We start from the raw sequence: 25,290 nt of genomic DNA, 5'->3' as shown, positions 1-25,290 counted from the left end.
ATCTATCTATGTAACTATCTAGCTGTTGTGTTACAAGGGACATACATGTGCTAGGGCACTTGTATGTAGGTCAGAGGACGACTTGGAATTTGTTTTCTTTCCACTGTGCGGGACCTAGGGATTAAACTCATGGTGTCACAGCAAGTGCCTTTACTGGCTGAGCCATTTTGTTGGCCCATACTTGGCCTTTTAAAGTAGCTTTGGCTTTTTCACCCACTGAGCTCTCTTACAGACTGACAAGTTCTTGAGAACAGGGATCACTTCTAGTTTCCTAGTTTACCAGATACTGCAGAATTGATCGCATTCTTCTTGACTGAATACAGGTGCTGATTTTAAGGATAGCATTCAGATTCAGTGGGACTCCAGGCTCCTAGGCCTCTGGCTTAGAGCTTCTCTTACCTCTGTGGTACTGCTTTCCAGAAGGCCTTCTGTGCCTTTGGCTGAAGTCTCTTCCCAGCCTCTCTGGCCTCCTCCCTTTCTGCAGCGAACTGTGCCCCCAGTGCTGGGTTCACGGCAGGCTGTGCCATGCCAGGCTGTGCCATGCCAGGCTGTTTCCGTGGGTGCTGAGGAGTGAGCACATGTTTCCTGCTTTGCTTTACCCTCGGAGCCTCCTCCTCTGTCAAAAGTTGTTTGTGTGTAGGCTTTCAAATGTACCACGAACTTTGTATTTGTTTCCGGACTCTCGGTTTGCAGGCCACTGATGGAAGGTTCTGTGCACTCAACTACTGTGGTGATGCTTGGATAGCACGGTTAGGAATAGTGATGTTCATTCAGTGTTCGCAGTGCCAAGGCCTCGCATGGCTCATCTCAGTGCTCGCAAAATTAATATAAGTAGATACCGTCGCACCCTCCAGAGACTGTGCAGACCTGGGTAAATTAAGTCCAGGCCCTCTGTGGCTTGCATGTCTCCTCACTGTTGCAGACAATTAACTACATACTAGACCACCTCTATTCCTCTCTCCAAACCTTTGTTAGCCCTTGTCCTAGTCTCTTTGCTTTTGCTGTGACTGAATACTGCAGGTTAGATCATTTATACTAATGGAGGTTGACTTAGCTTGTGGTTCTCAGAGTCGGGAAGTCCAGGAACATGGTGCTTTCATCTGCTCAGCTTCAGGTAAAGGTTGTTTTCCTGCTGTGTGAGTTGTCAGAGGCATCGCACGGGGAGTCAGAGCAACCATGCCTGCCCATCATTCCACCAACAGTTTGATCATGAGATAGAGCTCTCTTGGCTCAAACACCTGGGCTTTCAGTCTCCTCATTCCCTTGTGCTGGAAGCCAAGGTGTGGTGAACTGTGGGGACACAAAGCACACAGTGCATCTACAGTTACCCTTACTCAGACATACCACACAAGGCATGACCTATCACATGGGTCATAGAAGCTGATCATGGGAGCATGGGCGAGCAAAGAAAGAATGCGTTGTAAGGAGTATACACAAAACTGTTTTACTTGTGTGTTCGTGCATACGTGTGCGTGTGTATGCACACGTATGCACACACGCAAAGGCCCACATATGCAGGTGCCTGTGGAGGTCAGAAGAGAATGTCAGATCTCCTGGAGCCAGAGTTTCAGGTGGTTGTGAGCTGCCTTTCGTGGGTGTTGGAAACCAGACTCGGGTCCTCAGCTAGAGCACAGTGCTCTTAGCCATGGGCCGCCTCCAGACGTGGAGAGGCTTTAAACCCTGCCTTCTGTAGGTGGCTGTCATCTGATCACTGTGCGTGTATGAATGATCTCAAAGGCAGAAGTAAGAGCTAGCTCAACTCGTCCATTCTGCTGGGTCGCAGAGCCACAGCAGCTGTGGAAACGTGTCAGCCAGCAGGGGACAGACAGTGCAAGGAGAGGACAGTGCAAGGGCCTGGAGGTGACAGCCACACACAGTCCCTGAGAATAAAAGGGGAAGGTTGCTCTGGAGACGTGGATAGCGATGACAATTCCCCATGTCTATGATAAAGCTCAACTCTACCTCAGGAACCCTGGCTTTCAGTAGTATCTTGGGGTTGGCAGAAAGTACCCCAAATACACAACTTCTCGAAGACTCTTTTCAAAGCTTACCCGTAAGAGACAAAGGCAACTTCTGAGGTGACCGCAATTCAGTAACCTGAATTGGAAGGATTATTATGGTCTGCAGGTTTTCCCCTAAATAAGGTGTTAGCTGTGTAGAACTGGTAATCCATGTTTTTTCGTGTTTACCTCTTAGGAGTGTGAGTTCAGAAGTGAAATCTCATTTTCACCCAGGATTCAGTAAATTTGGTGTTTCCTAAACACTTTACTCAGGAATGTCTCTCATGGGTTTATGTTTCAAGAAGTTGGTCCCCAGCTTGCAGCACTATTTTGTAGGCCATGGGGCCTGGCTGGTGGAAGCAGGTGACTAGAGATGGGCCTTGCAGGCTTCTGTACCTTTAGTTCGTAGATATGATGGCTACAATCCTCTGAAACCCTGAGTCCAGAAAAGTCTGCCCCCTCTTAAGTTTTTTCTGTCAGGTATTGTGCAACTGACAAATTTCTCTGAGCCTTATGGTTCTATTTATAAAACGGAATCATGCTTCAGGCTTATTGTGGGGCTAATAAAGAAACATTTGTCTGGAATACAGATGTTCTGTGAGGGTCAGCTTTTTATTTTTTTAGGATGCTATTTTGAAGAAACAGTCATGGAATAAATTAATCATCCCATCAAAAATTACTCAGAAGATTTTGTTATTGTTTCCTATTTAATTTTTTTTTTTTTTCAAGACAGGGTTATTCTGTGTAGCATTAGCTGTCATAGACCAGGCTAACATTGAACTCACAGAGCTCTCCTGCCTTTGCCTTTCAAGTGCTGGGATTAAAGCTGTGCCCCACCATCATCCAGCTGCTGCTGCTTTCTTCCTCCTCCTCCTCCTCCTCCTCCTCCTCCTCCTCCTCCTCCTCCTCCTCCTCCTCCTCCTCCTTCTCCTCCTTCTTCTTCTTCAATTTGGAGACAGCACCTTGCTCTGTAGTCTTGGTCTAGATTTTACTTGGTAGCCCAGGGTGCCTCTTAGCAGTACTCCCTGCTCCAGAGTCTCCAGAGTCTTGGGAGGATAGGTATGAGCCCCTGTACTTGGCTAGAAAAACATACTTGGTCCTTATGAAATTGTATTACATCACTTCTAAGATTAGGAGCTACTGATATAGGGACAAAGATACAGAATTCAGTTTGGTTAACCAAACCCTTGGAAGTGAGTTTTTCAGTTGTGATGAAGCTAAGTCAAATGGGAGCCATGTGGGGCCAATTCCAAGGGCTCTGGAGGTGAGGCAATTTGTTTTTGTACTTGTGTCTGTGCTTTGTTCTTTCCAGGCGCAACTCCAGCCCCTTAGCTTCCATAATAGAGTCTTCAGTCCTATACATTTTTATTAAACATCTTTTTTTGGACTCCCAGTTTGCATTTCAGATAATGTAACAAAATGTATGTGTTTCAAATATTCACTGTATAATTCCGATTAGAGTGTGCAATCCCTCAAAAGATGTTAATTGCAATTTAAATTCACACTGAATTTAATTAAGTGAGTTGGGGATTAGAAAGTAGATGTAAGGAGTAGTTAAGGGAATTCATTTAAGAAAGACATTCACATTTTTCTCTAAAAGATGTAAACCTTTTTCAGCTTTAAGATTAGAAAGGACAGAAATGCAGAGAAGGAAGAAAAAAGCAGGCTAAATGACATCTTAGGGAAATCTTTAATTAGGCTCCTGATTCAGATCTTGAATTTAAGCTAACTGTGGGTAGAGGTGGAGGGCTGATTTTAGTAGCCTCATTTTTGTTCTCAAGGAGTCTGTCTATGCAAGTTGACTCACTTGGTGGCTGATACAGACCCCAGTTAGATGCCTCAGGACTCTGGAGAGCGAATGGCTGGAACTTGCAGACAGTGATTAGGACGTGGTAAATGCCACCTGATTTTTCAGTCCTTGCAACCTTCAGGCTACGATGGTTATTTGATGGATAAGTAGATTCTCTGTGGCTGCCACTGTAACCTTGGATGAACCAAGACTGGCTTCGTTTTGTCTGCTTCAGTACAGCATGCTGGCTGTTGTCAGTGACAAGTGGCTGGGGAGATGGCTCAGTGCTTAAGAGCCACCTTTCAGAGCGCATGGCTAGTTGCCAGTGTCCATCTCAGGTAACTCAAAACTGTGACTGCAGGTGCAGGGGACCCGCTGCCCTCTTATGGCCTTTGTGGGCACCTTCGTTCACATGGCAAACACACACAGGCACCACATACATGCCATTAAAAACAAACAAACGAACGAACGAACGAACAGAAGCTTTTGAAAAAATGTTAAAGAGCACTACCTTTGAGAAATTCAAGTTAATTATTTGAAATTGGATCAAAAACACTTTTTTTTTTCCACAAGGCTACCAGAGTTCAGTTACGCCCACAAACCTTTATTTCTCATAAATTTTCTCAGGGATAAGTTTTAAATCAAGGGAGGTTAAGATAGCTCAAACACAGTTTTCAAAGCAAAATAGGTAGTTTTTCTCTCAAGTTATTTATCTTCTTGTGTGTATATAAATAGAAAGATAGTAAGCTCATAAACCTGTTTCTAGTGGCTTTCCTCAAGAATCTGATACTCAAATTTCTGGGGCAGAGGTTTTGGAAAAAGAAAGGAAGAGATGGAGAAGAGATAGAAGAGAGAAAGGGGCAAGAGTGTGTTAATCACCCACAGACTACCCAATATTTCGGTGGGCTTTCTAAACGAAAATTGTAATTTAATCAAGTAGTTAGCTGATTGGGATTTGAGGCAGGGACTCACTGTATACTCTGGCCAACTTGGCGCCCCTCTGCAGTCTCCTCTTCCCTGGGATTACAGGTGTGCACCACCACACCCTATTTACAGAGAATTTAGCGGTAACTCCAGCAGGCACAGCAGCGGCTCTTGTCTGCAAATGTTGCTCTGTGTGGAGCTGTTTGATGGGCAGCTGCAGACCGGAAGCCATGTCTTCGTAGGAAACTGAGTGTCTAAAAAATAAGTTAAGAATCTCACACTAGACTTGCCTCACCTTTTACGTGGAATAGGTTAAAGAGAAGGCTTTTCAAAGAGTATAATCAGCTTGGTTTAGAAGGAAATCAAAACCTGTTCTGGCGCTTTCAGCATGTAAGCATTCCTCTTTCTTCTTCAGTCTGCGGTCTTCGACCCTGACTTGTCTTTGTTACTGTATGCCATCAGGCCATGGCCACGTGTTCAGTTATTTGTGATTTATTCCCTCTAGAAACGATCACTTTGATAATGATAGAAAAGGGTTCTTTTCTAATAACAGGCAGTTACTGCTATTTATATTGAAATGATTAGTTTATGTTTCCACATGTTCACACACCAAGGTGTAATTTTGGCCTGAGCACCGAGAGAAAGGCTCTTGCCACTCGTTCTCACAGCACACCGCCCTTCAACAAACTACTTAACTGCTGTGCTGCACAGTACAGTGGGGCCGGCTTTTAGCTTCCTATACGGTTCTTTTTATTTTAAAAGCTTTATATGCTTCCAGTGACAATCTAGAAAATATAACCAAGTCATTTCTTTGCTGACCAGTAGACAATCACATTTTTAGGCCTTTTCAATGTGTCCTTAGCCCTTCATAAACTTATTTTGTTATTTAACATGCTATTATGAAAAGTCTTTTATTGTCACCGTATCATTTTCTTAGATATTCTTTTTTCCTTTTGGAGCTAAGGGGAGTACCTTATCCTTGTCTGAGCTAAGTCCCCAAACCCTTCTTGGATGAGTGTTTAGAAGTGGTATCATTGGGTCAGTGGACTGTGTGACGTTTTTATTTATGGTTGTGAGCCTAGCCTTTTACGACCAAGCCATATCTCCAGCCCAAAATGTGACATTTTTAAGACTGATGAAGATGTTGACGCTGGCCTATCAGGACTAGATAGGTACCCCTTTCCCCAAACCCCTATCAGTCACACACATAGTTCTTTTAAAATATTTTATAGAAATATTTATTCAGTAAATAGTTTTATTCACCCCACTCATTTCTGTCACTCCTGTTCTCAAGGCAGGGTTTTCTTTTGTAGCCCTGGCTGTCCTGGACTCACTTTATAGACCAGGCTGGCCTCGAACTCACAGAGATCTGCCTGCCTCGCCTCCCTGAGTGTTGCCACCCCGCTGTTGACACTCCTATTTTCCAGTGTAACCAGGAGGTGACCTCTACGGTGATGCTGTTGCTTTGCTCTAACCGCCCCACAATGACCTAGGTTGCTAACCCTGTCACAGGTGGGGCCACTCAGCTTTGTGTTTTGTCACCTTTCAAGGTCTTGGCACTCTGAACTTACATAAGAACATCTGGGCTGCTGTTGTTTTTATCTTCGCAGGCATTTTTTTTTTTTTTTTAAAGGAAAGTCACTTACGATATAAAACGTTTGACCAGAAGAAAGCCTCAGGTTGTCAGAGTTACTTACACCCCGCTGTTCAGCCTGGGCCTCTTTATTAAATCATCTCCTGGCAGTCCATTAGTTGTGGTGTTACGGAGATTGCATGGCCCACTAAGCTAATCCACCTCCAGTCACTAGCAGAAGGGCCCCCCTTAATAAAAATTTAAGTCCGTTTAGTGCTCTGCTGCTTGCTGACTACTGTTGCACTTTTTAGTGTCTGTGTGATCTCATTGCCATGTATTTTTGATATTCATATATATCCTATCTACATAGTATATTAGAGTCGGATGAAGATTAATGGTCTGGGGAGGAAGAGTGTTTGGAAGCTCTTCCTTGTCATTCCAGTTTAGCCGCCGTCAGCTATCATGTCCTCTCAGGAAGTCCCCTCCCTGCTAGGCGACTGTCTGGTTAGGACACTGGGTGACTTTCTCTACTTCTTCTGTCGGGATTACTCTATTGTTTGTAGATATAAATGATGCCTTGAAGCTTGTCTTTAAACTCAGCTGTGATTTTTTTTTTAATTTTTATGTTTTTAATATTAGTTACAGTTTGTTAACTTTGTATCCCTGCTGTATCCCACTCCCTCTTTCCCTCCCAATCCCACCCTCCCACCCTCATCTCCTCCCTGCCCCTTTCCAAGTCTACTGATATGGGAGAACCTCCTCCACTTACATCTGATACAGGTTTATCAGGTGTCTTCAGGACTGGCTGCAAAGTTCTCCTCTGTGGCCTAGCAAGGCTGCTCCTCCCTGGGGGGTTGGGAGGGAGGTCAAAGAGCCTGCCATCAAGTTCATGTCAGGAACAGTCCCTGTTGCCCTTATTAGGGTACCCACTTGGATACTGAGCTACCAAGGGCTGTATCTGAGCAGGAGCTCTAGGTTGCATCCATACATGGTCCTTGTTTGGAGAAACAGTCTCATAAAAGACCCCTGTGCCCAGATGTATTTGGTCCTTGTGGAACTCCTGTCCTCTCCAGATTGTAATACCCCCCCTTTTTTTTTTTGATTCCCTGCACTATGTCGGAGGTTTGGTTATGAGTCTTAATATCTGCTTTGATACACTGCTAGGTAGAGCTTTCAGGGGCCCTCTCTGGTATGCTCCTGTCCTGTTACTTGTTTTCTCCTATATCCAATGCACCTCCCATTTGTCTTCTAAGTGAGTATTGATCATCGTACCCTGGGTCCTCTTTCTTGTTTATCTTCTTTAGGTGGATAGATTTCAGTATATTTATCCTGTCTTATAGGTCTATGTATGTGATTATATACCATGTGTGTCTTTCTGCTTTTGGGATACCTCATTCAGGATGATCATTTCTAGGTCCCACCATTTGCCTGCAAATTTCATGATTTCCTCATTTTTAATTGCTGAGTAGTATTCCATTGTTTAAAATACCACAATTTCTGTATCCATTCCTCAACTGAGGGACATCTGGGTTGTTTCCAGGTTCAGCTGTGATTATTATAGGACATAAAAAGAATCACTCTGTGCTGTCCTCTGTATAAGTCAGAGAAGATTCACATGATCAGTGTGGCAACTGTAAAGGAGAAAGTTCATCCAACTAACCTGACAGAATCAGCATCCCATAGGTGCTGAAAAGTGTATTCAATTAGTCTTTAACAGTGAGCTATTTTTTTATTACCTATTTAGCAAAATCCAAGTCATAACCATTTGCTAGTTGTTGACATATCTAAACAAAGAGTTGTCCTAAGACAGTGGCAGGTTGTAGCCCCCGTCCTCCTACAGCAAGGTGGAAGGTGGAAGACCAGAGAGTTCCTGTGAGCTTGCCAGCACGTTATATTCAGTGGCACAAGAGACCCCACCTCACATAGGGTGGAAGGTGGCACTGACCTCTGGGGTCATTCTCTAAGCCTCCCATGTGTACCATGGCTTGCATAGTCTGCACTCAGTCATAGGAGTGCGCGCACGCACACACACACACACACACACACACACACTTTTAAGATGTTATTCTAATCACTTTTTTATTTTTTGGTGTTATAGGTGGAACTTAGGGCTTCCTGGATATTCGGCAAGCACTGTACCATTGAGTTCCATCCCTGCCCACTGACCACTTTTTATTATTATTTTTAAAAATAATTTTTATTACATCGTATGTTGCCGAGAGAGAGTGTGTTTGACAGTGCACATTATGGTAGAGGACCTCTACCAGGAGTTGTGAGTCGGGGGCTCAAACACAGGTTGTGGCAGGCGGCACAGACACCTCCCGCCGCCCGTGCGCGCTCTGCTGTGAGCACTTCTGCCGTCGTTGGCTCACACCTTACTGACTTTGGGACTGCACTCATTTACTGGAATCCCATCTCTTCCTGCAGCTGGACGTAACAAGCTGTGTGTGTTCCGTTTGTGATGTGACGCAGGGGTGGAAGGCAGTGTAAATTCAGTAAGCACAAACCCCCGACGTAGCCCACAGAGATTTGTATCACAGAACCGGTGCGGGTGGCTGAGGGAAAGATGATGGTTTTTCCGGGGATCCTTTTAGAAGTGTTCCTTTTTCACCTGCTGTGATTACTTTTTCCTGTGTCAGAGAACAGACATTTGTATAAATAACATCAGCTGCCCATAGGTGTTCTGACATTTTGTATGATACTATGTTACTAGATCTCACAATAGTTTCTAAAGCCTATGTTCTGACTCTCAGTAAGTTGTCTGGATCAAACAGTTCTGCTCCGACTGCGTTTCATGGTTAACTTTTCCTTGGCTCTGTGTTGGGCTGCCGTGGGGCCCAGCGGCTCTCAGTTGGTGACATTTGTGCTTTCCCCACTGAGCTACCGTAGCACTCCCGTCTGCATTCCGCACCTGCAGGAAGCTCTTCTACGTTTGCTTCTCTTTATCTTTTCTTTTCCTTCTGTTTGCTGTTCTGTGCACCTCGGTCAGCAGTCCATCTGTCCTCCAGTCAGTTTCCTCTCTCTATGGCTTCTCAGGAAGTGTTGAAATTAGGCAGAGACCAACTTTGTTCTTGTTCTTTTTTTCTTAGGAAAAGTGATGCCTTGAAAGATAAGCACAATAGGCAGATAAAGCTAATTTTAGAAAGTTGACTCATTGACCCAGTCTGTTCTGAAAGCCCCGTTGATGCTTTAGAGGACAATGAGAGGTTTGGCATGTTAATACTGGAACTTTAACTGTAGCTACAAAACTATAGCTCCTAAAATTGTTTGTGTTTCAGAGTGTGTATGTGCGTGTTTGTGTCTGTGGGAATACCTATGCAGCTCTGAGAGCATGCACGTGTGTATGTATAGATGCCAGAGGTCAGTCTTGGGTGTGACTCCTCAGGATGGCTGTCTGCTTGTTCATGAGACAGGGTCTTGAACTAGGTCACCTGGCCAGTGAACCCTAGACCAGCTCTGGGATTGCAGGCATGTGCTAACTGATTACACATCTGATTCCATGGGTCTGGGGGCTTGAACTCAGGTCCCTCCCATACCCGCACTGCAAGCATTTTACTGCCAGCCACCCCCCTGAACCACATTGCTAATTAGGAATTTAAATTTTTCTCTTGTTGGTGTTTTGTAGGTTTTAGAAACCAAGTTCAGTATCTTTTTCCTGTCTTTATATTGCTTATAGGTAGCATAATTTACATTTAAAATTATTCCTTGTTGGTGTATAGAAGTATGTTGTTTTGTATGTAGATTTTATGCTCTGCAGCAGTGGAAGCTGCTTTTCCTTCTTTTTGAGGGGAGCTGGGCAGTGGAATATTTGAATTCCTGGTTTATTTCATCCTTTCTAGCTGTATTCCTTATTTCACAGCTAAGACTTTCATGGCAGTCAAGGTAAAAATCAAACCAGATTAGGAAGGAAAAGTTAAAGTTTATTAATGCATGAAAGAAATACATGCAGGCTTATGCAGGAAATCACAGAATTTGGAAGTTAGATGTACAAAGGCAGATGATTGCAGGTTGGCTTTTATAACAAAACAGGGGAAGTTGTTTTACCTTAACCATGCCTGGTATCACACTGGACGATTCCACATAGCAGAGGGCTGGCCAATAACTATTTTAGCCAGTTTTTGAAGGCAGTGTAAATTTCATTCATAATTATCAGAGGCATTTAAAAGGTAAACCCAAATTAAGTTTCATTTCTCTTTGCAAATTAAAAAAGTTAATGCCATTTTCGTGGCCTAGCTGGCTTCTTTTCTCTGAACTTTTATTCCAGGTCTTCACTGCCAGGCTTAGAAACAGCAGTGAGAATCCACCCTCTTGCATTGCTGTTTTCCAAACATTTGGGTATTTACTATTGGGTTTAGTGTTCAGGTGTTCACTCACAATGGTCTCCTGACCAGACAGAAAATCCACATGGAAAATCCACACATGCACATTTGTCTTCCTTGTGGGCACATCACGTGTGTGGGGGTCAGAGGCTGAAGTTCATTTTATTTGCTGAGGCAGGGACTCTCACTGAACCCAGAGAGTATCAGCTTATCCGGCCTCAGAACCAGCTTGCCCTAGTGGGTCCTCTCTGCCTTCGATCAAGTACTGGGCTTAGAGCAAGTACCGGGATTACTGGTGCTCTGTCCCACCCACCTGGCTCCTGTGGAGGCTCTTGGGCTTGCACACCGAGGGCATTCTTGTTGAACCGTCTTTTAACTACAGTTATATGTGTCTCACTCTGTGTCCCAGGCTGCTCTTGAAGTTTGGTTCTCCTGCCTTATGGTCCTGAGTCCTGGGAATAGAAGCAAGTGTCACCATATCCATCTTGAATTTTGTCACATAGTTTTGAAATGACCACTTAAAAAAAATCACTGATAAGTGAATAAATAAATAAATTAATTAATTAAAATCATTGATAAGGTGAATGGCCTTGATTGATTTTTCAAATCATAAATCAGTTACCTAGTTCTAAAGTACATCCCATTGCACAATGGGGATTTCTGCATATTGTGAGATTCTAGTAATTCAAATTTATAAGAGCCTTTGTACCTATCTATGTACATGATGGTTATTATTTTATATCTTCAGATGGCTTTTATAAAATTATTTTCCTTCATCTTGTATTTTCTCAGTGAGATTACATGAAGTTACTATTTCTTCTTGAAATGTTGTTGGGGCTATGTAGTGGGCTCAGCAGGTAAAAGCCCTCACTGCCTGATGACCCGAGCTGCATCTCCAGAGCTTACAGGGTAGAAGAGAACAGACACACACAGCCTGTCTTCTAGGCTCTGTATTGCACCATGGGGTATGTACACACATGTACATACATGTACATACACACGTTATATCAGGGCCAATACTACATACTGGTGTCTCTTCCTCTTGAGCCAACTCAACATTTACTAGTCAGGACTTGTAGTAGCAATAGTGAGGGAGATTCCTCGTGAAAAAAATAATCTCAAATGAATAAGTCAGAAAAGAGAAGAAATTGGTATTGAAAATGTGATTTCTGACATGTGCTCTGAATCTGAAACTCTAGAAGAGCTAACCAGCTTCTGACTCTGAAAGGGCAGACAGGCCTTGTTGGTAGTGGCTTCAGTGGCATCACCTTTTTGAGGGAAAGAGCCTCGATTGCGTGGCCTGTGAAGGTGCATGGCAGCTCTGTGACTCTACAGTAAGTTCATTTCCCCAAAGATGGTAGGAAAGCTATTTTATTGCTAATGAAAAGCTGATGAGAGAGCTATTGCTGAGGGATTGATCCATTGCCCTCTTAAGAAGCTCCGAGTCCCTAGCCCTAATGGATGGAAAGGAGCAGAAATAACAGAGTTGAGTAGCTGGAGTCTAAAATGTGTAAGAAACACTAGCTTGCTTTGACATGGGTTGTCACTTCCGTTTTGAGGATGCCCTTCTACATAAAGTGCCAGGGGAGTTCTTGGCCAGATTTCCTCCTGGTTTGCTGAGAGCTCCCTCCATGGTTGGCATTGAATAGAGCTTCCATTAATTGATCAGAGATAAACTTGTTGTGTGCCACTAGGAGATACTGAAATGCACCCTCCACCCCTGAAGGAAAGCAGAGTCCGTAATTGCCAGTTTCTTTCTTTCTTCTTTTTTTTTTTTTTTTAACTCTTTGAAGTCATTGACTCTGGTTTAGGCTATTGTCCTTAACAGTGACACTATAAATGTTGGATGTTTGTACTCTAAGGGCCTGGTTTTATAATTAGGCTTAACAAATTTGTGTTGAACAATTAAATGAGTAGAGGAATATTTGGTTGATTCTTTTTTGGTGGAGATTGGGAACTGATAAGATGAAGAAACATCAAACTACAGGAACATCAGGAAATTGACACTATCAAAAGATATGTCAAGTATTGTGTGACAGTTTAACTGATTTCTGTTTATCTTCATTCAAGATATTTATATAAGCTTAATATGGTCTGAGCAAAGCAAGTTTCATGTGTTTTAAGCGAAGGCCTGCTATTCGTTTCTACCCATCGTTCGTTCTTCTCAGTAGTGATGAGACAGTGAAGATGGCTAGTGGTAGTTTCCTCTTGACACTGCTCAGGCCATTCAGCCTTAGTGTCACCTGACATAAACACGCTGTTACGCTCTTTTCGCCCAGAGGTTGAAGAGCAAGCCTCTAAGTTTCTAATTACGTTTAGTATCCAACAGCTCTTTCATGCTTTTGTCCCCTCACTAAATACATAGACAATACAAAGACCTTAAAAATCAAGGACCAGCACAGAGGAGGAAATGCCTATAATCCCATTATCCCACATAACCATAACCACTTTAAAATATTGCCTCCGCGCGTTTATTTACTATTTTACAATTTACGTGTAAAAGCCATTGTCTGTGGATGTCTGTTTAAACTCTGAACTAGACAGTGCGGCTGTAACGGAGAGGGCTGCGGAATGTCTGGGGAGGACTGCTCTTCTCATGGCTTGGGAAAGACCTCTTTTCCCTCTGGAGTTTTATTTTCTTGACTGTGAATGGCTTGCCGGTGAATCTCAGGATCCTGCCTGCTAGAACATTCTGATTTCATTGACGCTGAGATATCAGCAGGAATAAGCATCTCAGTGATAAAGGACATTTGCAAGACTTCCTCCAGGCAGTCGTGAAATTTTATTATTGTGTACCAGTTTCACTTAAAGCAAGTTTCTCCCAGAGCCAGAACGCCAGCCTGAACTGACAGATCTATTTGAGTTGATAAATATTTTGAGGAAAATATGAAAAGGATCCTTTTATTCTGCCTGGAAACACTGAGGATCTGCACTGTTGTCAGTTCCTGGTGTTTTATGAGAAAAGCATGCCAAGGAGTAAAGCACTGGAGCTGTTATTTGGTTCTTTTTGCACCTCAAGAAATTGATTTTGCCCCGTGTCTCTGGCTCTGTGTGTATCGAGAGAGTGGATTGGTATGCAAGGGCTGTTGCTTATTAGGTACCCGAGCTTGAAAAGTGTTAAAAGGCTCCTGGTTTGTCGTAGAAGGGTCAGTTTGCACATTAAACGATTTTTGGTATACAGTTACCGTGTCCTTTTACTTTTACCATTTTCCGTTTTTCTTTTTCTTTTTATGCATTTTAACAGTTATTTAAGAGTCCCCATGTGCTAAGAAGGAATCTGAATACATGTGCCTTAAAAAACAAATAAGCTTGGTACAAACAATGTAGACTATTCCATCAAAGGACGAGGAGTTGTAGTTGGAACAATATGTAAAAATACAGCTTGTGAAAGATTTTCTTTATTAACTGTCATCATCCACAGAATATATGTTCAAATAAATGTTGTGTAATAACTAAATTTGAGATTAATAGGCCCCTTAAGAAACAGCGAAGTCATTCAGAGTAGTCAGTGAAAAATAGGCTGTAAGGCTGCATGGTGCTCAGATCGTCCTGCATGCACGCTCTCTCCGGTGTCATTGCCATTTGTCATTGTCGGCCAGCTCTGTTCTCATTAAAACACGCCAGCACAAAAGCAACTTCATTTTCTTAAGAGAAGAGGACACCTGATTCAATTTAGTGCCCAGAGACAGGAACTTGCATATTTTTTTCCATGCCTGAATTGAGAGGAATAGTTACAAACAACAACAGCAACACTGTTCACCTCAAGATAAAGGATAATTTTTTTTTTTTTCTCCACCATGGTATCAAGAAATGGACCTGCAGAAATTAGAATTATTTTTCTCCTGGAACAGCAACTTGATAGCAAACATTTACCCTGAAGTAGGCTATGTATCAACAATTGTAAACATGTGTAATTGTGTTAATTCCAGCAGTGATTTTTAGACTAAGAATTGAAAGTGTTCCAAACTGAGTCTTTCCTTAAATTGGTGAATGTTCTGTAAGCTCAGTAGCCTTTTCTTTTTCATGTGTGCTATTTGTTTAAAAATCAGTTTCATTCATAAGGGCATAAAGGTAGTTTTATATTGTCTCTCTCAGTCTCTTCCTCACTACTCCCTCCACCCCACCCTAACCCCCACCACCAGATGATGGAAGCACAGAATGAAAGGTCTTTTTGTAAGGGTTAAGGAGGAGGCCATTTGCTCTTAGTCATTTGTGTAGGATTCATGTCTAGATGGGCAGGAGACATCCCATTATTCTGTTTAAGAGTAACTTTTACGTTCTAATTGGCTTTTCTAACACTGGCTGTTCAGATAGAGATTGATAAGTTTTAGGAACCCCAGTGTCTAAATATCATAAATTATCAGCAATGGTCTGTTGGGCTGATAATTAAAATATGGGAATCTTGCTTTTTATTTTTGGCCTTAAAAAAACCATTTATTTATTTGTTTTAGGTGGGGTGTGCATGTGCGTGCGTGTGTGCATGTGCTGTGCATGCCATGATTAAGTGTCAAGTCAGAGGAAACCTGTGGGGTGAGCATTGGTTTTCTCCTTCTATAGTGTGGGTTCCAGGGGCCAAACTCGGGTTATTAGGCTTGGCATAAATATGTTTCCTTGCTGAACTATCTTGCCAGCTCCCCATTTTTGACCTTTTGTCTCTACATTCCTCCCAACCCTCATCGACCAGCGAGGTCCATTATTGACAAAGAAGGAAGCCTGAATTCTGGAGCTGAGCAGTGGGGTGGAGTGGGATGGCTCCTAGTTAGTTTTGCTGATCCACTCTGGGGTCATCAGACTGACTGTGAGGCATTGAAGGTTCCAGAGGCATTTTGGAGAGGGAAGGGCATAGCCATTATAGGCAGTCCATGATCAGGCTTTGCTGATCCAGAGGTCCTAGGTGGTAAGAGACAGGTACCTGTATCTGTGCTAATGTTTGACATTTCTGAGAAAATAACATCCAGAGATATTTGCAACCTCCTCAGACTTTCTGTGTGTAAGTTTTCTGTTTCTTCATCTTTTCTTTCCACCCATTTTGAAAAAAAAACCCAGGGATTCTTACCGTGTGAGAGGAGCGGAGCCCGTCTGTCAGATTAGCCGCTGCCGGTGTGGGGATGCAGTAGCCACAGAAGTCATGCAGAAGGAAGAAGGGTGAGCTCAGCAGGCCTAGGGACCAGCACATGCTCTCCTTCCTCCGTCACGGACTGTAGCCACCGTCTTTCCTTTCCTGGTGTCTTTACATCACAGTAAGAAGCAGCTTTGGCCAAGACCACAGACCTGCACCTGTTCCGCTCTTGGAAATGCCCAGAGGAGTCTGGAATCACCACACCTCATTCCAGAGTCTCTCAAGTGCTGCTTGTCTGTCTCCCTGGTTGCATCAGTTCATAGGGCATCAGAGGCTGTGGCAGGCCTTGTCTCACTGGCCGTTCATTCAGAGGAGCAGTCTTCTGGCACTCCACTCTGCTTCACCCTCAGCTCCCACCCTCCCGTGGAAGCCAGAGCCTGGGTTTCTTCCCCCAGGGCCATTACTGCAGTATCAGCTGCTATACCACGCTGGCTTGGCCTGACTCCTGTGTGCCTAGAATCTGTTTCATTTTGCTAAATACAGAGTGCTGTGTTCTAATCCTTTCGTTGAATGGCAAGAACTATAAACCTGAGGTACTTTGCTACAACCTCCCTTGACAGCTGCTCCTTGAGATCTCACGGTCACTAGCGTAGCAATCTGGATTTACTCACTGTCATTAAACAACCGTGGTTCTTTGCACTTCAGATTACACACTCACCCCAGCCTTTGGTGCTTCTGTCCAGAGTCTCTTCTTGAGTGTGGGTTCTCAAAGAGAGTGCAGAACGAAGGTGAGTGTTCCGAGGCATTGCAGATAACTTCGCACCACCACAAAACTGACGTATACCTTGTTCAAATTCCCATCCTCTTCCCCTTGCCCCTGCCTTGCGGTCTGTTCTAAGCAGCTCCCCACCTTTGTTGCTTCTGGACAGAAAGAGCGAACATGTCTCCCGGTTAATATACCTCCTCCACCCCATCTGCTCAGGTCCGAGTGGCACGCCGATATGCCTCTAAGCGCTCCCCCAACATGGCCGCTCACTCATGTGCAGCCAGCATGGAATATGGACGTCAGCCTGCAGCATGGGAATGCTCATTTTGATTCTGGGCAACTTTTGTGATTTCCATTGTTGGTTTGCTTGTAAATGCCTTTCCTAACCCCAGCTCAAGAGGAGGGAAAACAGATGAGCCTTCTTTGTAGAAGGAAGAGAGCAAGGAAAACAGTACTTCTGGGACTCCTCGTTGCTTATTCTTCTCTTTAGTTTCTAGTCTCCATCTAAACTGTGAAGAGGAAGGGCACCTTGGCCCAGTTTTGACATCTTTTCACAGGTGCTGAGGTTGTGTTTGGTGTCTGACTTGTAGGCTTTCTCCATGTATGCTGTTTATCTTAGGACAGTATTAGAGATTTAGGGCGGCCATAATCATCCTTTTAACATCGAAGAAACGTTTCTTCATGCTGTAATCAGAAGTCAGGATCTTCAGCAGCAAAAGCCAGGAGCTTCACAAATTAACTTGCAACAAATTGTTCTTCCTCTGTGTAAATGTGGGTCCTAATTTCTTGCTTAGTAGATGTGTAAAGGAAGGGCAGAGAGGACTACCACCAAGACAAACTTTGATATAATACCATGAGAAGACTTGGTAGGCCCAGCAGTGTGCAGATATTACAAGAGACCAGACATGTGTCTGTAAGTCGGAGCACGAAACCTGGTCGGAGCTCTGCACTCCTCGGGTTTGTGAGTTTCAGGCTTTCCAAAGTAGAATTTGACAGTATTCCATTTAGTAATGGAAATGATTGCTCCGATAATTGTGAAGCTTTCTGTCCTGGTTGTTTTCAGGTTTTAAGAAAACTTACTTTAAATGATTCCATGGTGATTCTGAAGAAAGTTGAACTTTACCAAGCAACTTCATAAAGGCGTGTTATAGAACATGTAATGAGATGTCAGGGAAACACCTTAGTAGCTATCCGGAAAGCTGACAATGCAGTAGGGTGGAAGCCCGTCCCCTCGGTGCTAATAGACCGTTGCAGCACGCCTCCCCAGGTGCCGTCAAGCTGGCTGCCCATCAAGTGTAATTACTTTGGTTTTACGCTTTGCAGATAGAATTGGAGTTAGGTTAGTAGTGAGGAGATTGTGTAGGACATTTAGTCACAGTCCTTGTGTCACGTTTGATTTTTTTTTAAGTTTTGTAGCCATTGTAGAAAGTATTATGAGTGCTTTTCTAGGCAGTAAGGGGGCAACCCTGAACAGAGAAGACAAGATCCTTGTTGTAATGAAATGTTCTAGAGGGGGTATGGGGTTTGGAATTGGTCTCTCAAGCATGTTAGCTAGCTCTGTCACTGAGAGAAACAACTTAATAAGCAAGATTTATTTTTGACTCATGGTTTCAGAGACTCCCAGTGGCCTGACCCTGTTCCTTGAGCCTGTGGTAGCCAGCGCATCGTGACCAGAACAGGTAGCACAGGAGGCTGCTTTACCTGAAAGAGAAAAGGGGGATAGGAAGGGGCTGAGGTCCCAGTAATATTTGCAGCATTATATCCCCAGTGAGGGAACTTTCTGCCTGTGCTCTGCACTTTCTCAAGGCACCATGGGCTGGAGACGAAGCTCTAGCATCTGGAGGGAGAGCCTCCAGCTTCAAGCTGCAACAATAAACAAGGAAATGCCTTAGAACCCAGAGTAAACTACCTGTGGCAGTGCAAATCTCATCTCCTTTCACAAATCTTGTATTTTCTTTAAAGACTGAAAAAAAAAAAACAATGTGAGCATAGTAGTGAATGGGGGGGTGGATGGGGGGGCCATTGCTTTAAAAGCTAAATGCTTGCATTGCCATTGTTTATCTTGGAGCCTTCTAGCTTCAGAGGCTACTGGGGAGCTGGGGAGCAGCCAGCAAGAGCCATTACCAGCATGCGCAGCATGATCTAGACTCCTAACTTTATTTTAAAACCAGTTATGTTTTGGCCCAAAGAGATGAAAATGAACAAGAAATGGCTTACCATCCCCCATCCCGGAGTCCTGTCTGAATACAGAAAGACAATACAGTAAAAAAAATTAAAGGCCAAACAGGCTTTGGCTTGGTGATGTGAGATAACAGATCCAGTCTCCTGGGTCTGTCGTCCCTGGATTCTGCCAAACATCGACCAGCTTAGTAAGGGAGGTGGACTTTGGAATTCCAAAACATCTTTATGTCTATAATTCTGTAAATGTGTTCAGTTCCTGCTTAGGGTGAATTCATCACGTTCCTTCCTTAGAAGAACTTTGCCTGCAGTGGGGCAGGGAGGCATGTGAACAGAGTCCGATAGAGTGGACAGGCCTATGGCAGAGATAAGCTCAGAGTGCCCAGCTGCAGCCATGGGTTTGTTCAGGCCACCCATGAGTGGCGTGCACACCTGCTAAGGTGCGTATGGGGTTCCAGCTCACTGAGAACTTGGCAGGATGGTCCCTAAGCTGCCTTGTTAAGGTAAGAGCGAGTTGTTTAAGACCTACTCATGCTCTTGACAGGGGAATTAATCGTTTTAGGTCAGAGAGCAAAGATGTAGGAAGTGGCATGAGATCATGAATTTGGGGAAATTGGGAGTAGGATGATGAGCAGGGAAGGAACTGGAGAGCACTCCATTTAGGGAAGGCCTTGTAGACTGTGAAGGAGCAGGACGTTCCTCCTTACATCAGAAAACATGCATGTCACAGATGATAGCCTGCTTTGTTATCGTTAGCCTCCGGACTCTTGAAATCATAATTCATTCCCTCATGTACTGCTGCTGTACAGTTGAGCCCAGCTGGGCTCAGTGCCTTGCTTCATCTGGTCCTAGGAGCACCTAGAACCCTAAACTAACCATTTAACAAAAGCTGCTGGTTTACTGCCTGGGAGGATGGCAAAACAACATTCAGATGGATCCCCACAATCTGAAAACAGCCAGGGAAGTGCCTAACACATCTCATCATGGCAGCTCTGTTGTCTCAGCTGATCCACATGGAATAGTACCTGTGGCTGGATCACAGAGGCGAGCAGGAGACTGGGTCATGTCAGGAGTAGTACTTTCTCAACTTTAGCTTTTGAGTTCTCCTTTAGTAACTCCACCTTTCTGTAAGTGCTAGGCAGATCCACGAGCTATCCTGCATAAGGTTAGTAAAGAGGACTGAAGGTGATTTGGAAGGAAAAAGCTAAACTTATCTTAAGCACAGAATCTGGTCTACGTGTAGACTCTTGGGGAGTACGTGCGTGCAGGAAGGACGCTGGCGCTCCCTGTTGCTCTTACCACAACACACTCATGTCCCCTTTTGCTTTTCTCTGTGCACGGAACTTTTCCTGGAATTGTCCAGTGGAATTCTAGGAAGATGCCTCAAATATGGTGCTGTACTTTATAGTTGTCATCTGTAATATTTTATGTAGCTGAATCTTTTTATTCTTCCTCATCTCTCCCAGTACAACACAGAATGCCATATGCCACTGTTCCTGTCAGGAAGCAAAGGTTTCCCTGGTCTGTGCTTGTTGCCTGTGTTCATGCCACCGAGGAGCTGGGGTCCAGTGCCATCTTTTATTGATAGGACCAGCAAAGGAGAAATCTAATGAAATTATCAAAGCTTTGAATTAATTATGAAGTGGCATAAGAGAGCCAAGCTCTCTGGAGCCAGCGCGCTCATTACCCATTCACTCTCATTACATCCTCTTCTGGAGCAGAAGGCATTTTCAGCTACAGCTTAGCTGAGCTTTGGACTTAAGTCAAACTTCCTAAACTGACGCCCTCTTTTTCTACATCGCGGCTGGGAATGTCCATAACGATTAACCGACACTGCTCTGGACTGGCTGGGCATTGGAGTAGGTTTTCTCTGCCCCTTTATGGCTTTTTCCTAGTTTTGGTTTTCTTTTTCTTCTCTCTCTCTCTCTCTCTCTCTCTCTCTCTCATTTTCTTTCTTTTTTCTTTTTCTTCTCTCTTTCTTTCTCTCCCCCTCCCTCTCTCTTCCTCCCTCCTTCCTTCTTCCATCCTTCTTTCTTTTTTCTTTCTGCCTTTCTTTCTTTTTCTCATTAAATCAGATGTTGTACAAGGTTTTCCCCATTTTGATTAATGTGAAAAGCCATAAGGACTATGGCATGTAGCTTCATGGAACATGGGGACTGACTTTATTGAGAAGTGTATAGACTCCTCCATGTATTCAAGGATGCTTTGGTAAGCTGAATCATTTTTTTCGTCTTTAATTTGGGGTAACAATTGCACGTTTTTCTGCTTGTTTCTAATCCAGAAATGATTAGCATGACAATAGTCCTGGTCTCAACTACCCTGTCCTTGATGCTGAAGTGTGGGACACTAGTTTTCACCTAGTGATGACAGTTCATTGGCAGGCAGCCATTAATGTTTGCCTTACTCTTGTCCCATCTTAGTAATACCCTTTGTTACATAAATATCAACCTCTGGTTTTTCATACTTTAGCAGCAAAATCAATGACAACCAGGCTTTGACTTACTATCAGGGATGGATCTTTTGGACTGTTTTGAAGCATCTTTTGGCAAGCCTTTTTCCTGCCTGCTTCTGAGACCCATTATTGATGGATTCCTGAGCTGCAGCTCTGTATCTTAGTAGACTGTAGGCCACTGTCGAGCTCTGAAAGCAGTGACTAACTTTACAGGGTCAGTGTCTGGGGTTTTGGCCAGTGGGAAAAGGGAGCATGGTAATCTTTTTGTCCTGGTCCTGTTTACTTTTGGTGAGTTTTTCTCCCATTTCTTTTCTCCTTAGGCAGCTGCGATATTTAATTCAGCATTTGGAAGTTTTTTGGTGAGTACATTTGGTTTAACTTTGCCTGTTTTAATTTTTATGAAAATGTAGGAAGAGCTGAGCTTCTTTAACTCTTGGTTAAATATAGAAGTTTTGGGATCTTTGCACATATCTTTTAATTATACCCTGAGGAAAATTAGTAAGTAAAAACAAGTGAATGTTCTCTTACAATATATTTTGGAGGCTCGGGTTTAATAGTCTGTTAATGGATTCAAGGAATCAATTAAAATGCTATGTGTCTCTTTATAGAGGTTATGTCAATATATTGATCACTTAGTGAGCTCTTTTACATGATTATTATTTAGTGTCATGGGACAGAGGATTTTGAAAAGGAAACATGGCCCAGCTGGTCAGAAAGGGAATGCTAATTTATGGTTGACACGTCATTTATTTTCTACATTTCCCTGTCAAAGAAGCTGCTTATGATCTTGGCTATCACTGAGAAATCTTTGTGGAACAATAACAAAAAGCTGATATGAGGATATAATGTATGAAGATGTGAGTTGCAACGTAGTTTTTTTTTAGAGATTGAAATACAAAGTATAAATAAAATGGTTCAAAAGTAGTTCTGCCTTTACAAGCAGAACCAGTATAATTATGAAGCTGTTGTTTTAGCATTTAGATAATTATTTTTTAAATAAATTATCACAGTATTTGATTTGTGTTACAGAAGAATGGAGATAGAAACAGTTAATTATTATTTAATAATACTACTTATAACTACAAATTTGCTAACTTCATAAAAATAAATTAGAATATCTGATTTAGGTGCAGAACTCATTTAGAGCCCTGTAGTATAGTGACTTACAAATGACTGGGAATAAAACTAGTGGATTGTAAACTGGCTTATGAGTCTAGGGAAAATACCTATCATGTGTGCTTAATATATTCTGTATGTCTCTTGTTTGTGTACTGTGTGCATTAAATGATAGTTCAGCTTTCAAACACATTGTTAATCCACTATCGATTCCACAAAATGATACATAGCTTTTGAAATCGACCTTCTAGATGATATGAATTCTGTGATATACATTTCTAAATTATGTCCCACTCTTACAGATGTTGTATTTTGGGTTTTGTTATTGTTGTTGTTTGTTTGTTGATGCCATTTTTTTTTTATTGGGCTTAGAAGCAAAGTAATAAAGTCTGTTTAAAAATAACCCTTTTCTGGAAGTCAGTTTTGGCGTGGTCTGAAATCATGCACATCTACTCTGAAGCATGGCTGCCTAACTTGGGTTGCTCACCCATGAAAATGCCCGTGGCAGCCGCGAAAATGCAATGAGGTCCTGCTGTAAGTGGCTGAAACGAAGCCTGCTGCCCCCCCTTGGAGCGAGTGGGCACTGCTAGTAGCTTGAGCCGCACGCTGGCCACTGTCGCTCCTTGGTAGTTTCCTCTCAGCCTCAGATGCATGTTCAGGCCCCAAAGGGAGAGCTTCCGCCAGGAGCTTCTCCGCTGCTTTCCTGCCGCTCCTTCACTTCTACGTTGTGTGTTTTACTCCTTAGTCTTCTGTCCCTCCTTTTCTTCACTTTTTTCTTTTTAAACCTTAATGCATCTAATGGATCAAAAGTGTTTATGGAAGTCTGGTTGCACATAGGTAATTTTCAAGTTGCTTTGAAGAGTACAAAGAAATACGAGGTTGTTGCAGTGCCCTGCGTCTGGGGCACCTTAGAAAGGAGAGCAATGTCAAAGCTAAGACTTTAAAGAAAAGATGCTCCTGTAGACACATGGTGGCCACCGACTGGCACAGGCAACGTGCTCCCAAGGGCCTTAACCTCCAGGTGAGACCGGGCAGTAGACCATGACGCGGCAGAAGTGTCTTTTGTGGCTTACATCTCCTTCCTTCCTTTTCTCTCCTTTTCTTTGCTAAAGCTGAAGATTGCCAGCAGCGGTTGAGAATGAAGACTGGCTGCGCATGCTTTGCCCCAGTGTAATAACAGATCATTCTATTTTCCCTCCTTCTCTAGCATAATTACAGCTGCCCTTGGTTGGTGAAATGCTTGTAGGCCTCATCCAAATACGATGGATGACTCTGTCTCTAGGGACAGGCCGCATGTCCTGCTCTCCCATCCGTAGCATGTGTCTTCCTTACCTACGTGTTGGCTCATGAGCCAAGACAGCTGCTGGAGCTGCCTCTTCCTCTCACTCTCTCGCTCGCTGAAATCTCAACACCATCCTTCCACGAATATCTTCTTGCAGAAATTAGCCACTCAGTCACACCCTATCAGTGAAATGTAGCAGTTTACCACAATTTCTGTCACTAAAGACGGGAATGTACAAGATAAGAGCCAGCTTGTACTTTCTCCCTATGAGGAATATACAAAAGTATACACAGATTTGAAGGAAGAACTTACAGTGGAACGACATGAGAAGTTGTTCTTTGAGTTGGGATTACAAAGAGGACTCCCTCTATAGAGGGAAACGTCTGAATTATAAATTATAAGGATGGTGTTGCTATTATCTGGGAATTTTCTTTATGAAGGAATTTGTGCCCATAGGTAATAGCCACTCTACTAAAAGCAAGCTAAGTGTGAATATTCATTGAATATTAACTGAACCAGATACCTTCCCTAGATAATGTGGACACGTTGCATCATCTATTTATAGAACCATGTTGATGCTAGGGTTAGCTCAAAGAAAATGCTTCTCTGATCTAGTAGAAACAGCTTTGAGCTAAAATTTACACCTGGGTTTTGGTCCAGTCTCTGATTTTAGATGTTTTTGGGTGTGACTGTTGAAATCCTCCAAGTGAAGAAGTTATCTCTGCTGGTGCTGTAAGCTCTAAGATATACCAAGTGGATGTTCTCTGGTTATGAGTAATAATCCTTGTCTGTGTGTGTGTGTGTACAAATGTATGTGTTTATGCATATTCATATGTTACGAGTGACCATTCCTTATGTATGTGTGTATAGTACATATGTGTATACACAAAAAGGTCACCCATAACCAGAGCACGTGTTAGAATCGGTTTATGTTCTCAATTATGTACCCTATCAGAGAACATGTATCATAATATTCCATATAAACATTCTAGTATATATTAGACTCTGATATACGTTGGTATTTCAGGTTAATTCTGATTACTTGGAACCTTTGAAAGGCTTTTCTTAGAAGAAATTTTAGAGAAAGACCTAAGGGTATTTTAAGGGTATTTTTGTTGATTTTGCAGGCATCTGGGTATAACAAATAAAATATAGTACACATTTATGCTAGTTTAATAATGTCCCAGGTCTAATTAAAACACAGTGATTTTAAGAACTAATTGTTATATAAAACTTTTTTAATGGTGGCATACTGGTAATAACTAATGATAGATGAATTCAATTTACATAAATTTCGGACCAAGAGAGTATTTTGAAATTGTGCCATTGAGGATTTCTTTAAGTTAGGGAGTTAATGCTGTTTCCTCCTCTGGCTATTTTAGTTGTTCAGCTTACTGTTATTGTAGAACGTAGCAAGGGAATTGAGATTTTTTTTTCTTGATAAGGTTTGAATAGAATTTGGTAGCCCTGTGTGCTCTGGATAACTAAGATGATGTCCAAATGCATGTGCCCATGTACCCCACATAGTACTTATGTCCAGGTGTCCCGCATAGTGTGTGTGCCCATATGTCCCACAGAGTGCTGTGCCCATGCATCCCATATGACACCTACACATTTCAAGAGCAGCATCTTGTATATTACATCCTCATTCGAAAGAGGTGTGTTTGGTTTTAGATTTTGAAGAAAAACTTAAAGATGTATTATTTTCTTTTGTGTGTGTGTGTTTGCCTGCATGAACGTGAGTGAGCTGCCTGTGTCCCAGAAGAGGGCCTCCGCGAGTGTTGATGAAGGCATAAAATGGCCCCTCCCCTTTCCCTCTCCTCCAGCACTCA

General features: G+C 42.9%; 1 protein-coding gene across 3 annotated transcripts in view; it reads left to right on the top strand.

Annotated features, from left to right (window-relative positions):
• Window positions 1-25,290, top strand: part of Slc10a7 (solute carrier family 10 member 7) — a 216,550-nt gene that overhangs the window by 46,043 nt on the left and 145,217 nt on the right. For all 3 annotated transcript variants that reach the window (XM_055609064.1, XM_055609063.1, XM_055609065.1), the window contains exon 5: window positions 21,381-21,419. In XM_055609064.1, the coding sequence (XP_055465039.1) occupies window positions 21,381-21,419 (39 nt within the window). The remainder of the gene's footprint in view (window positions 1-21,380; window positions 21,420-25,290) is intronic.

This window comes from Psammomys obesus, unplaced genomic scaffold (assembly GCF_907164565.1).
Source record: "Psammomys obesus unplaced genomic scaffold, mPsaObe1.curated_primary_1811, whole genome shotgun sequence".
NCBI classification, from domain to species: domain Eukaryota; kingdom Metazoa; phylum Chordata; class Mammalia; order Rodentia; family Muridae; genus Psammomys; species Psammomys obesus.
The sequence above is the reverse complement of the archived record's forward strand: the minus strand, read 5'-3'. Positions and strand labels throughout refer to the sequence as shown.